General features: G+C 40.5%; 1 protein-coding gene across 14 annotated transcripts in view; it reads left to right on the top strand.

Annotated features, from left to right (window-relative positions):
• The window catches only part of LOC109628750 (unconventional myosin-XVIIIa-like), a 73,399-nt gene that overhangs the window by 34,018 nt on the left and 24,190 nt on the right, over positions 1-15,191 (top strand). For all 14 annotated transcript variants that reach the window (XM_069539868.1, XM_069539870.1, XM_020086083.2 and 11 more), the window contains 11 exons: positions 1,619-1,757; positions 2,925-3,084; positions 3,195-3,381; positions 4,919-5,144; positions 5,787-5,896; positions 6,935-7,000; positions 8,453-8,581; positions 13,897-14,040; positions 14,255-14,344; positions 14,716-14,835; positions 14,948-15,062. In XM_069539868.1, the coding sequence (XP_069395969.1) occupies positions 1,619-1,757; positions 2,925-3,084; positions 3,195-3,381; positions 4,919-5,144; positions 5,787-5,896; positions 6,935-7,000; positions 8,453-8,581; positions 13,897-14,040; positions 14,255-14,344; positions 14,716-14,835; positions 14,948-15,062 (1,486 nt within the window). The remainder of the gene's footprint in view (positions 1-1,618; positions 1,758-2,924; positions 3,085-3,194; positions 3,382-4,918; positions 5,145-5,786; positions 5,897-6,934; positions 7,001-8,452; positions 8,582-13,896; positions 14,041-14,254; positions 14,345-14,715; positions 14,836-14,947; positions 15,063-15,191) is intronic.

Below are 15,191 nucleotides of genomic sequence, written 5' to 3' on the forward strand. Positions count from 1 at the left end.
CTAGCACAGGCAGCGCATTATAGCTTGTAACCAATCAGAGGCTGGGGCTGACTGTAGTAATATAATAATTAATTAAGCTGCATTGTAACTATAAAATCAAATATGTAGTATTTTACAAGTGCACTTCTCACAACCATTACTAGAGATCTTATGCTCTATTTGTATTTTTTTGAAGATGAGCACCCTTATGATTATGTGGCTATCAGTATACGTCTTGTGTAGGAAGGTTTAACATATGTTAAAAGTTGAGAATATTTGAGCGGCATTCTCCAATAAAGTCACATTATTATGGTTGGAATCATAGAAGAAAGCAACCAAAGCCTTTTCTCAGGATCACCAGTGCTGGAGTGGGTTTTATTTTCTTCCCCTCGTTCACACTAATTAAAATACTAATTGTATTACTTTTTAATTCCTTCTCCCCCGCTACTCCTCACACTCATGAACTCCTTTTTTCTGCATTTCCATTTAGATTATAAGGAAACGCTAAATTGATGATGCTATTATGGTGGCAACTGCTGAAGGGCACAGAGACTACAAATGCTTTTGAAACTTTAATTTCCAAAGCTAATATTTATATTAGGTCTGTCACAACCGGCTCACGCTCGGAAACATTCACAACTGCTTTTACTGACGTTTTGGAGAGTGGCTAATATTTCATGCCACAGTGACTCTGGTAGACAGCTCTCCACATTTGTCTGATTATTTCCTGAATCTTTCATGAGATGGATAAACACTAAAGAGCTTAATCCTCAGATTCAGCAGTTTGTTTTCATCGAATAGCAACTCGACTGTCCTGGTCGCATGGTTGTTTCTTATGATGTGGTGTGTTTTATGTGTTAGGGCGTCACGTCTGAGACAAATGCAGCCACAGCGAGGCACAAAAAAAGGCAGGTTGTGCAAAAAAGAGTTTTATAGTGGCTCTGGCTGGCACAAAAAACACTCAGGAAACGTAAAACTCAAACAGCAAAACTTAAAACTTGAACCCCCCCCGAACTGAACTGAAGCCGAATGAAACTGAGGACTGGGAGCACAGAGAAATAATACAAAAGAGAGGCGGGGCTTATTAGACACAGGTGAAACACATCAGAAACAGGCGCAGACGACCTCAAGGGAAACGAGACAAACAAAAGGAAGTGAAGCAAGTAAAAGTCACAAGGACAGTGGCTTCAAAATAAAACAAGAAATGAGACAAAATGAGGGATAACATTACTAAACAGTCAGAGACACATGTATTGTAACACAAGAGTCCATTAGAAAAACCCCAAAGTATCTTTCAAGAAAATGCAAAGTCCACAAAAGATAACAGAATAAAAATATATGCTTTTCATAGTCCACATGGAAACGGCAAAAAACCCACAACTGATAGCAAAATTCTGACCAGTGGAAAAGGGGTTTTACAAAAATCCTTAACTGGAGCAGAATCATGACAGGGGGACTAATAGTAATCGTTTTATGGGCAGACCTTGTAAACAGCGTCAAATAGAAGAAACAGGAAGTCAGGGCGAGAGTGATTTATTTTTTCTGTCCATTATCTGTCCTCATTAGAATCACACTAATGACCTATGACCATTGTGCATATGTGTCTATGTGTTTTTGCATACGTGTGGTTCTTTGACAGGTACGGACAGTTCGTACAGAGGAGGCACGGGGCCTGTTGTGGCTGATGGAGGAGGAGGCGGTGCAGCCAGGGGGATCAGAGGAAACACTGCTGGGACGTCTCTTTAGCTACTATGGACCTGCTGAGGGGGAGAGTAAAGGCAAGGAGAGGACAAACACTCACAGACACTAAAATATAACCTTACAGTTAAAGCTAATATTAAGTATGGCAAGCATTTCCCCAATGGTTTTTAAAGAAACTGACAGAGTAAACAACCTAATATGAATATTTGATCCAGATATGCACATTATATTAATATCATAAGGGGACTGTTGAGCCTTGGCTTTGGTGTGCGCTCTACCTAGTACCATTTTAATTTATTCTGCATACTTTCACAGTATTTACCAACTCTGCTTCTAGGCTTAATTTTAGGTAAATATATGTTACCATTTAACATGAGTAGGCAAGGCAAGTTTATTTGTATTGCACATTTCTACAAAAAGGCAATTCAAAGTGCTGAAATATAAAAGGCATCAGGCTCAGTCCATAGAGACTTGGTTTGGGAACCGGAGGGTGGCCGGTTCAAGTCCAGCATGGACCACAGTATGGAAGGTGGACTGGTAGCTGAGAGAGGTGCCAGTTCACCTCCTGGGCACTGCCGAGGTGCCCTTGATCAAGGCAACTAACCCCCCAATTGCTTGCGGGGCGCCTCTTCGGGGCTGCCCATCACTCCACCATCTCTCTCCACATTGCATGTCTACTCTATGAACCCTTTGTGTGTGTGTGGTTGCGTTTCAGGGGTTAAAATGCATGTAAAAATAATTTCCCCTTGAGGGATTAATAAAGTATCTCTTCTTCTTCAGAAAGTAGTAATAATTTGATTTAATAAAAGTCTGTGGCAGGAAAGGACACACAAGTCTCTCATTTTGTGTCAGAGTACACTGCATTGTATTATAGACACAGGTCTATACAAATTGTTGTACACTGAGCACTATATGACAAATTGCCATCTCTATCTACACTTGCCTTACTCAATAAAAACAAATCCCCCATATATTATTCAGGAAAACATAATGGCCATTTTAGCACAACAGCTGAAAGCTTCACGTTTGAACTCTTTAGATGCAGTAGACCAGATGTGAGCTCTCCTCTGTAGGTTATCACCGATATTAGCGTTTTGTATGAGAGTACAGTTTAATGGATTTAACATTTCATATGAAAACTGCATTGACAGGTTAACGGACACTTTGATAAACCCCTATGCATACTATTTTTGTCATCACATACAACAAACCAGCGGGTCTCACATCTCTTACATTTGTATCAGGTCACACTTTCCTCTTGAAGAGCGAGAAGGATAACCATTTCCTGCTGGGGCACAGCCATGGGACAGACTGGGTGGAGTACAATGTCTGTGGGTGGCTCAACTACGCCAAACAGAATCCTGCGTCGACTAACGCCACAAGCCTCCTGCAGGACTCCCAGAAGTGAGCAGCACACATGCAACAACAAGGTTTTGTGGCATAAACTGTGACTTTAGTGTAGAATTGCAAAAAATCATACTGAGGCGCCCTTTTTCTTTTTCTTTTTTCTGCAGGAAGATCATCAACTCGCTGGTCATGAGCCGGGCAGGTGGAGCCACTGTTTTGTCCGGTTCCATCGCCGGCCTTGAGGGCGTTTCCCAGCTGTCCTTGCGACGGGCCACCAGCATGAGAAAGACCTTCACCACAGGAGTGGCTGCGATCAAGAAGAAGTCCTTGTGCATCCAGATAAAGCTTCAAGTGGTGAGAGGAGAGGATGGGACAAATCAGCCTGTCAGAATTTATTTTTTATGTGTTCGTCCATGTTTTAAAGGCAGTGAGCTAAAAGTGTATTTGGGGACCTGGGCTGGCACTGGCTGCTGTAACAAAACCATCTACTCCATCTTTAATATGAAAATGGAAGTAAAATGAAGACATCACCATTGCTGTTGTCAACATTGTTGATGTTAAACATTAATTTAGTCCTTGTGATGTAGTAGCACTGCCAAAACCCACTGAGAATCAACCCCAGACTCTTCAGTTTCTTGTTTGCTAACAGTTCAGCTCCAGAAACCTGACAGATTGATGGAATATACGAGGGCTCATAGCTGTAAATTTGTTTTGAAATCTACGTAGCAGTTGCAAATAGCTCGATGCAGCCTTACAAAGAAAATGGATGGGATGAAGGCTGGTGTTTGAGCTGCAGCCAGAGAATGAAATCAATCTGAAAATGATATTAGGGCCTGGTGTTTTATAAGAACAGCTCTGCCGCTTTTCTGCTTCCAACCCCATTGCTCGATGAGAATGTCGATATTGAATAATTCTGCAAAACTCCAGATTACTTTAAATCCAGTACAAAGCCATTAAAAAGTTCTCTCTTTTTCCAATACTAGCACACTGCATAGTTATGGCAAATACATTATTGTGAAATATTGTGTGGTTAGGGATGTAAACTGTGAGGTGTGAACATAATTGAAAGGGATATTGGGCTCTTTAATCCCCAATCGAGGTTGTTGAAGTTTAAGTGGCAATAACCAGGAGAAAGGGAAGAGTAAGGGGTATCAAATAATACCTTAATATCCCATAATACAGAAATAAGAGTGAGACTTATCCAGCATGTCCAGTATAGTTTGAGATTTTATTGTAGAGATTGATGTTTTTCAAACAGTGATTGATCAAATCTTAAAGAAATGAGCCTCAAATGGAAATGTGCCTTATGTATGGAATCAATATGAAGTATATAATAACATATAGTCACTCAAAAGGTAGGCTGTAAAATTTTAGATGATAGAAATTATCTTCCAGCATTGTCAGAGTTTTTATGTGCTTGAGTAAAAAATTGTAGATTTAATCCAATTGATTTGAATTCAGTTATATTTGTATGGCACTATATCACAACATACATTATCTTGGGCATTTTACATGTGAGGTTGAGACCAGAAAAAGAATCTCCAAACACTTGGTGACCGTGGAAAGAACACAACTCCATTTTATCTAGGAGAAACCTCGAGGAGAGCCAGACTCAGTGTGGGCGGCCATCTGCCCAGTGGGGTGAGAGGAGTGGTGGGTGGAAAGGGGCGAAAAAGGAGATAGTGGGGGAGATGGAAGAAAGAGAGACTAGGAACAGATTTAACTTGTGTGAATGTTCAAACAGAAATGGTTTGTGTATTATTATGAGATGTATGTTTAATGCATTTGTCTGTTTCAATTAAGAATGTAAAGCTGCTGATTGCATGAAAAAACATCAATAGAAGATTTAGCTTTGGCCTGTTCCAACCAGAGTGCCCTGTTCCTTCTCTAGGATGCTCTTCTTGACATGGTGCGGAGGTCCAGGATTCACTTTGTTCACTGCATATTGCCCAAGGCTGATGCCCTGAAGGCTCTGAGCGGATCCCTGTACAAAACAGGGGAAAGTGAGGCTCAAGGGGAGAGTGGAGATCCGGGCCTTACGCAGCTCGATGTAGCCTTGCTGCGTGCTCAGCTGCGTGGCTCCAAGCTGCTTGATTCTCTTCGGATCTACAGGCAAGGTGAGGTAGCTGCTTCAATAACAAACCAAAGACTGGTAAAAGCTGTGTCTCAATTCAGGGGACAAGGATATGGTCTACCTGGGCCACAAAGGAGGTGGTCTTTGTGGACCACCTAGGCCGCAAAAGAGGAACCAAGATGAGACTTGGCTTTCCATGATCGTTATCACCAGGGTGTCCCAACCTTATTGCTGTTGCCTAGCAACAGAGCTGAAGTTGGACATGACGAGAAGGTTTTAAGGCCCCTTGCTTTATTAACATCTGTACTGTTACTTGTTAGGTTGAGTTGAAGCGTGATACTTACGCGTCGGTCTTGTTGCTTGCCTTCACCATTTCCTCATCATCACCAAAGCGCAATGAATCCTAGGAAAGGTGGTCTGGGAGGGACACACTTTGGAGCCTTTGTTTCTCTGGCATGAAAGGACGCATTTATCGGCCACAATTGACGGAGCCTTCGAACGGACTAGTCGCACCGCGGTGACGTAATCGGTCTTCAAATGCAGCCTCTGAATTGAGATGCAGCTACAACAGCACAAACTGTCTCCATGTGTATCAGGACATGGGGTACCCACCGCAAAACACCCATGACTCTGCATACGAATTTGTCAGATATATAATGTTGTTTTCCAATACTGACCTTCACAGGTTATCCCGATCACATGGTGTTCTCCGAGTTCCGGCGACGATTCGACGTGCTGGCGCCGCACCTCAGCAAGAAGCACGGCAGAAATTACATAGTGAAGGACGAGAGGAGAGTAAGTAAATCAGTGAGAGAGGGAGGGGGAAGAAAACACAGCTCCACCAGTGGCCGAGCACGGTGAAGATTAATTTTGTGAGGAGGCAGTTTCATTACATCTGCCCCTGATTTGTCAGCAGCCGACTGACAGAGAAATAAACCTCCATTTGTCAGAGCCATTCTAATGATCTAATCAACTTAACCTCATCAGTATCATGCTCAGGAAAGAGGCAGAAGAATCTTTCTTTAAAGCTACAAAAATAAAATTCAAGTTCACATACTCATCATCTTTTGTAAAGTAAGCATCGGAAACTACTTTTCCCCTCGACAGCACTGGTACTTTACAACTTCAGTGCTTTTGTCTTATAAACATGACTGTGAAAGACCTGTGAAGGAAGCTGGTGTGAGTTTTATTCATAGAAGTCAACTAGCACGGAGGGTGTATTGGTGGAGAGAGAAAAAAAACTGTTTAGAAATGAGAGAAAGAGTGAAAGAATGGGGTTAAGGGGAAGAAAAGCTCTTTCCCCCTTGTGTCCGTATATTGGGGGCTGAGTTTCTGTGGAAACACACGGCAAACAAAAGCCCCTCAGTGCTTGTGGCAAACCTCTCGTGGCGTATTCTCGGAGTAGTGTTTCAGGCTGGAGGCTCAAGTAGAAAGACAAGGCTAAGACGATAACACGCCTACAGTGTACCCAGGCTGATAGATGGATAGGGAGAAGAGAGAGGCTCCCAATGGATGGCAGTTCACCTCTAGATAGGCTGCACTGAGGGATCACGAGGAATATGCCAGAAGCAAGTTGATTCTAGTAATATGTAAAATGTTTTTTTGGGGGGTTTGGAGATTCTGGACAGCCAAACTTTTCCTGTGCCTACGGCCTCACTTCCAAAATCTGAAAAAGGTCAGGAATGGGTGAGAGGGAAAAGGAAAAACGTCACTGTGCCATCAGTTCCACATGGCATGTTGGGGGAACTGTGGACTAATGAACTGTTTGATAGAAGTTCACACCGGATCCAGCAGTTGACAGATGTGTTTGTGTATATGTGTGCCTCTGCCCAGGCTGTGGAGGAGCTCCTCGAGTCCTTGGATTTGGAGAAGAGCAGCTACCACATGGGTTTGAGCAGGGTGAGTATCACAACCGCACCTCAAACAAACAAACAGCTTTAAAATGATTAAATAAACCTTTCCTGTGAATCGCTGCCAGTTCCTCTCCTCTTTACGGAGCTGTGGTGCACAGCTCTTTTTCATTCTTGTGTATTCTGAGAGGACACTTGCTGTCTGGGGGGAGTGTGTCTTTCATTACACTTGTCCCTCCTTGAAGTTTGTTTACCATCCTTTTTTTTGGAGAGCGGCCAAGCCTTGCCTCTTCTTCAAGTCTTCTCTTTTAGCTAGTGGCTACCTGAGAAGCATGTCTCTATCCTGCCCGACTACGTGACCGTAATTTTTCTTTTCAGGTAATTAGGGCAAATTCTCACAACTGATGGCCCTCGTTGTTTTCAGCCACAGCCATTGTAAAGTAATCAGAGTAAAGACTGGCTGGCAAGCCGAGGTCTAATCCTATCAGTCGTAAAAAGTGGCCATCCGCCAAGAAGGGAAAAAATAATGTAGAAGACAGTGAGACTCATGCTCTCAGATACGTGCAGCGGAGAACACATGACTGGAGAATGGTTCGAAGGCAGCTTCACGTGGTGCCACACTCTGGAGTGTGAAATGGGCTCAGAGTAGACAAGCACATTTGGCCATTCTCAAAGCATTCCAGTGGTGTCTTAGCAACCTGCCTCACTTGCATGCCAATTACACCGACCCCAAATAACCTTATAGTGATGGATTCAAAGCTTGAGATAAAATATGCCATTAGCTATAGCGACATGTCTGAAAATAGCACAGCATTATACCTTTTAGAAAGCACTACCTGATGATGATGAAAGACATAAAGCTTCTACTCTAGCCTTTGTGAGAATTTTTTAAAAGTAATATCCCCTGACGTTGCGGAATGCATCACTCCTCCCTGATGTTTTTCAGATTTTCCCACTAAAGCTGTTTGATCGTTTCCATCTCTAGTTTTGTTAATAGATCACATATGGATTTGGTAAATTATAAAGACCTGTGTAGGCACACCTGGGTTGGAGACAGTTTTCCTGTCATCATCCATCCATTTTTATAGCTCGCTGCCGTCATCATATCTAGAATGTGTTCGCAGCACCTAATCCCACTGAGGTATAGACGGGCCGTGACGTGAGCTGCTTACTGTTTACCTGTGTTTTACCTTTGGCCCAGATTAGAAACAGACCAGGCTGATTGTCTGAGATAATAACTTAATCACAGCTTTCTCACTTAGATAAGACTACTTGTCTGAGGATTACACTGTTTCCCATTGATTTGCTGCTTCATTGCATTTATTTACTTTCCATCTCCTCTTTTTCATTTCGCTGCCCTGCTTCACATTAAAACACGGCCTCTAAATCTTATTTCCCCACGGCTAAAATTAGCATTACATGATCTCTCAATGATTTTATCCTTTAGTAATAAATTAATTTGATCTTGTGTGTGTTCGTGTGTGTGTGTTTTTCGCTCCAGTTGTTCTTCAGAGCTGGCACTTTGGCTAAGCTGGAGGAACAGAGAGATGAGCAGACCAAGCGCAATCTGACCCTGTTCCAAGCGACCTGTAGAGGCTACCTGGCACGGCAGGCCTTCAAGAAGAGAAAGGTAGGCAAGACGTCTCACTGATTGGAACGGTTTTGCCCAAAGTTAGTGGAGGTTCAGTCATAGACTGTAAGTAAAGATGGATGACATCATCAACCAAAAGTGAAGCCAAATCGTCTTGATCACCCGCTGGTGGCTGGTTGCAGTAAAGGTCATAAACCAAAGAACACATCAAACACATTTTTCCAAAAGATGGTTTCTGTCATTTTAGGTAAGTCTACCACACTGACTTAATTTGTTCAAGTAAATCCCAGTAAGTTTGGTTTCAGTTACCTCTTGCAGACAGGTTATGTTTTCAGCCATGTTTGTTTGTATGTTTGCATGTTTGTTTGTTTTAAAGCTTAAATTATATTAAAACTACAACCATTGTGAAAGGATGTGGTATGGGTCAGGGACGAATCCATAAAGTTTTGGTGCGGATCAAGATAAAGAAGCAGATACAGGATTTTTTATTCATAACTTTGTGAACATTGTGAGTTTTTTTTAATCAACATTATTTTGATTTCTCAAAGAATAATTTATGAATCTTTGTTAAACAAAACGGCATGTTTAGGGGACTGATATTTAGTTTGTGCAATTTGGTGCAGATCCAAATACAAATCGGGATTTAGTGAATTTGAATGTGATTTTTCAAGGAGACTGTTGGGTTTTCTAGTTAATTATTTGATGCTATAAAAATTGGGGCGAAAAATCATGATTGACAGCTGAAACTGTCTTGTGCTTGGTTGAGTTTAGTTTTTGTACAATGGGATCTTTGAATACAGTCTATGGTTTCAAACACCAAAGATATACTCAATCAAAACTAAATAAGAATATTTATCTCTCACAATTTCTATCAAATTTTCTACTAAAAAAGACATACTGTAATTGAAAAAGAAATGCTACACTTGTGAAGAAAAATAACTGTCACGGTCCATTTTTCTCCTCAACAATACTTATATTTATTTAATAAAGTGGAAGAATGTGAGCTCCAGAGGTCTTGTTGCCTTGCAGCCCACCAGGAGTTGAGAGCTAATTTTAGTGCCTGTTTGCGCTGCTCCTGGTGTAGATCTAACACGCTCTGCCGTAAATCTTCAGCTAATTACAAATGTGTTCTCTAAATCTATTGCCCCTTTCCCCCTGTCCGCCTGTACTGTCATCCATCCAGTCAGCTTTCCCAGGGGGATATTTGATAACGACATGTCCACTCCTGTTGCATTTCATCAAACGGCTCCCTTAAATTCAGCCATATCAAACGTGCTGCTGACTCACACACACATCCGCCGCACCCATCTTCCATTTTTCTCACAATGTGTGATGGGTCCATCTCTCTGGACCTCATACATGTCCCCTCTTGATGTGTGGAGCAATACAGTCCCTCTCCCGCTCTGCAATTACTGTTTAAGTGAATGTGTCGCTTCAGTTGGCCAGTGATGAACCCGCAGAATCAATGTTGCTGGTCTCCATCCACTGTGACACACTGTTAGTGAGCAGATATCTTGTTCACTTGTGTATAATGTCAGTAAAACTATTAAATTGTCATCTTTGCTATAGGGTAAATCAATATGACCTTTTTATATCGCTGGACTTCTCGCTCTCCTTTGCTATAACTGTTTTTACCATTAGAGTTTAGAAATGGATATTGGTTGAAAATGGGGAAAGATATTTATATATTGGGTTCAAAGTTCATTATTCATACAGTGAAGCAGACTAAAAGCCTGATGCTTCATTATCTGCAAGAACTTAAGATGAATCAACAGCGAGGAACCTTTCAAAATTGCTAGGCAACTGTGCAATTACCAAATCCATTAGCTAAGAGGCATTTTTTCCCTCTGTGCTCTCATACCCCCTATCTTTTGCAAATGTATCTATATTAGTATGGTAAGACTTTATTTTTTACTGTATCTTGTAATTTCATTGTGCTTATTCTCAGTTGAGGGTGGCGAGGTAAGGTGTGACATGCAATTATGATAGTGATGAGTTCCAACATAGATTCGGTCAAGTCAGGGGCGGGATGATCCGGTGTAAAGGCGTTTTTTAAACTGTGGCCATGTCGATGTGCTTTACTGTGGTACTATCATAACCAGGTTCAATTTCCAAAATTTAGTTTTATGTTAGTTTAATCCAAACAGTTTTGTTCAATACAATTCAGTTAACTTTGTTCATCACAGGGACAATTACTAAAACAACACAAATGAAGCTCAAAATTCAAGGACCAATAGTTATACTTAAGAGAAAGTACAGTTTAATATGTTGGAAACATGTAAAACAATTAAGTTAGATGAACAGATCAATACCAGCAGCAAGACAAATACATGTTTGAGCTAAGCTAAGCTAACTAACTTCTCAGTGTAATAGATACAAGATTAGTATTAATCTTCTCATCAAACCCTTGGCAAAAATCAATACTGTTCTTTTAAAAGATTATTTGTATTGCACTTTTCTTAACAAAGTTACAAATTGCTTCACAACAGGATAAAATAAGGACAAAATAAATAAATTAAGAAATTCTTCAAATTTGCCCTAATTTTTTTTATTTTATTTGTGAAATGGTGACAGCAGAAAGTGACATACAAGATAGTTAAGATACACAGATATATGAATATATGTTTATAAAGCAATTAAAACAAAAAAACAGATTTAGCGTTCCTGATCTCAGTTTGGAGCCCCCTACTGCAAAAGCAAATGAAAATGTGTTTTATTGAATAAATTAGAAATCAGGTTTTCCTTATTAGTTGAAACAGCTTATGAAAAGTCATTTGGGCTGAGCTACGATGTCTTGTACTTGTAAACATAGAGTGCACGGTCCACTCTGATCAGTCCTTGGTGCAGTTTGGTGCAGATCTTCACTACAGTATTATCAGTCTAGCCTAAATCATATTTTTGGACACAAATACAAAATTACTTTATCGTGCAATTCTAAATTATGAACAGACACTGTATCAAAGCTTTTAACTATATTAGGTATCTGCAGTCACAGGTGAGATTAAGATGTGAAAATATGAACTATTGACAAAATCCTATAAAATTACATATTAGATTTATTACTACTCAGCTTATGTGTATATACATGTGTTACAACAATTAACTGAAAGGCATTTTCCCCACTGAACTTCATTTATGTTTATATTTCTAATTCGACACCAGAGTTATAGAGCTGTAGCAGGGCTGTGTTGGATAAGTGAGAGATTTCTCTCTCTCTCTCCCCACAGGGAAGATTTAGAGTGTATTGCCATAGAGTGTATAATCAACATATAACAATAATATCCACTCTGTCCTTGACTTTACCCTGTTCCATTGCCTCTTGCACATGAAGTATCCAGTCTTAGCAGGTACGTGGCAATTTGCCTGTGGATCAGTGCGGGTGAGTTGTGGCAAAGCCTCTCAGACACTTGCTGGGTGATATATATGGATGTGACAGAAAGTCACAAGTTCCTTTGATTGATATTCCCTGGCATGTTAACCTTGTGATGCTGTGCCAAGCCCGTGTGACATTAAATGACAAAAGCAGAATCTTCTTTTCTTGTTTTTTTTTTTTTTTTTTTTCCTCTTTCAAATGTCTCCTCAAGGGGACAACCTGGCATTTCAAAAGTCTGTTGTTTTGGCTCAGCAGGCATTTACCACATTGGGAGTTTTGTCCTTCAGAAATCTGTTGTTTTTAGTTATCTGCATTGGAATCACTGAAGTCAACAAGACGCAGCATCTAGCTTTTCTCGAGCAACACTCTTAGAAAAGGTAACTTTTAGAGTTTATTCATTTGAAACATGCAATCCCATAGTTCCATCTCAAGGAAACATGAAAACCTCCCACTGTGAAAGCATATATGGGCTCTGCATTGGGATGAGCTACATTTCTTTTTATCGTACGTCTTCTCTTGTTATAGCTCCTGGAAATATATTTGTATTTACATGTGATAATGATATAAGCCAGGCATGACCAACCATTATGTTCCGTTGAGACCATACGTGTAATCAGAGGTGTGTGTGATGAGTCTTCATTTACAATGTGCTGTCTTACAGTTGTCACACCCTCTCAATGAGAAATGAATAGCAACATGTTTATCCACGCCGCTCATGCAGCGCAATCTTTTGTTTGTTTCCTTTTCATTTAGGACTAAATATGACAAGTGAGACCTGCTTAAATCTTTGGTTACACACTCGCCGCATTTCGGTCCACGTTGAGGCTTTCACTGTGTGACAAATCCTAATTGGTCATAGAGAGTACCTTCAGGGCGAAATGTACCTGATGCTGAGAATTGTGTCGCTCTAATTGGGTTTGCCCATAATCTGCTGCTTCTAGAGAGCCTCATGCATAAGCGCCATGGAAATCGTGTAATACTCGGAATTAGCTGCCAACATGTTTGATTTAATTAATCAAAAATTAGCTCCCAGCCTTGGAACGCAGTCTGCAGAAAGTCTCCAGAGGAGGGATCGCTGTTCGCTCATATAAAGGCGATACAACACAAAACTGAGAAATGCAGCATTTTGTCAGTGGGGAGGAGGATACGGTGACAGTAGATAAGTTCTGTAAAACATTGATTCCAGTTAGTGATTAGGATTGTTCCAAGGATCTCTGAACACTGCCACCCTATGATACCTGTGCATTGGACCACAAACTCTTGTTTCTATTTGTTTTCATGTGTAAAACCCTGTGTTGGACACATTGCTGCAGTTAAATTATTGGTATGTCTTTTTATGAAGCACCTGTTTGCCTCAGAAAATTGAGTTATGTATGGGCTCAAAACACCAAAGATATACACATCCAAATATTAAAATATTTTTTCTGTCACAAATTCTATCCACATTTTTATTTGAATGAGAAAAAAAACTGTCTCGCAATTTGATATATTGTGAGACACAAATTACAAATGTGAAAATAGATTTTATACTTTTATGCTTCTTATATACTTTTAGCAAAGGCTAAAAAAGTAAGCGTAGATTTTTAAAAAAAATTTAATTGAAGAAAGTGAACTCCAGAGGTCTTATGTGTTATCTAATGACAATGTCATTATGTTGTTATTAGTTTTATATATTATATTCTATGATTACACTTGAAAAATAAATGTAATTGATGCTCCATATACACAAAAACACACAACTACAACCAAATATGTTAAACCTCAACTAAGAAAATACTTTTTTAATGTAAAATATAAATACTTCTCTGTTTATTCTGTCAGCTGAAAGTGTTCATATGGACCCATATCAACAAATGTAAATGATGATTACGATATTTCTTTAAAGGGCCCATTGGCAAATCTAGTTAACATTATATTTATATTTTATATTATAGTGTGTGCATATATTTTGACTGCTTCTCTGTCTCGACTGTGTGCTCAGGTTCAGGATCTAGCAATCCGCTGCATCCAGAAAAACATCCAGAAGAACCGTGGTGTGAAGCACTGGCCCTGGTGGAAACTCTTCACCACAGTCCAACCGCTTATTAAGGTCCAGCTCACCGAGGAGCAGATGCGAAGCAAAGACGTGAGCAGACCTCTCTGTCTGATGTCCCCGCTCCTTATAGATTCCACTCAGCTAGACGGCCTCTAATCCACATTCAGAATTCACTCCTGGCCGTGGCAGCATGGCGCTTCCTGTCATCAATGCTTAATATTTCTCGTTAAATTTAATATTTTAAACTTTTACCTGTGACACAACATGAAACCTATAATACATGTTGCTATGTTCTTTGCTGCAGGAGGAGATGCAGCTGCAGAAGTCCAAGCTCGAGAGGGTGGAGAAGGAGCGAAATGAGCTGAGGCTGAACACGGATCGAATGGAGAGCAGGGTGGGTCCCTTTGCATATGGCAATGCATGCTGGGAGGATGGTGTTCAAAATTGGCAGTGGAGTTACACTCTTTATTTTTATTAAAATAAGAGATAAGATCATCTTTTACTAGACACAACAGGGAAATGTGCTGGGTTGCAGCAACAAAGAGGACAGTCAAAAGATAGACATCATAAGTAAACATGCAATATTAACACAAGGAAATGCAAAAATAGAATAATATATACAGTGTAAAACGTGTGCAGTGTGAGCAAAATATATCCAGTGTAATGGATTTCACTTAAAGATTTTTTTGCTTACTCGTACTAAAAATGTGGTGGGAGTATTATGTTGTTTTGCTTTACTCGCTGTGTTCCTGTGCTTTTGTCCAGATTGCAGACTTGTTGGCGGAGCTCGCAGATGAGAGAAGCACGAGTGAGTCGGCATCGCAGTTGCTGGAGACGGAGACTTCAGAGAGACTCCACCTGGAGAAGGACATGAAGGATCTGCAGGCACATGCACACACTAAAAATGCAAAAAAAATTATAAAACACACTGTAAATATTCTAATAAGCCTCACATCTTCTGTGTGTGTGTGTGTGGTGGGTGAATCTGTGATTGCAGGCCAAGTTTGATGCCATGAAGAAACAATTAGAAGCACAGGAGATGGAGGTGATGGAAGCTCGACTCATGAAAACGGCCGAGCTCAACGGGGAGATGGACAGTGACGATGATGCTGGTTGGTTGAGCGAGAAACCGCAAGTTATTATTTGTGACACCGCAGCCACCAGACAATCTCATTTTCCCATTAATTTCATTTGGCACCCAAAATTAAGAACCAAACAAAAGGGGAAGTTGTTAACGTGAC

Source organism: Paralichthys olivaceus, chromosome 15 (assembly GCF_024713975.1).
Source record: "Paralichthys olivaceus isolate ysfri-2021 chromosome 15, ASM2471397v2, whole genome shotgun sequence".
NCBI lineage: Eukaryota > Metazoa > Chordata > Actinopteri > Pleuronectiformes > Paralichthyidae > Paralichthys > Paralichthys olivaceus.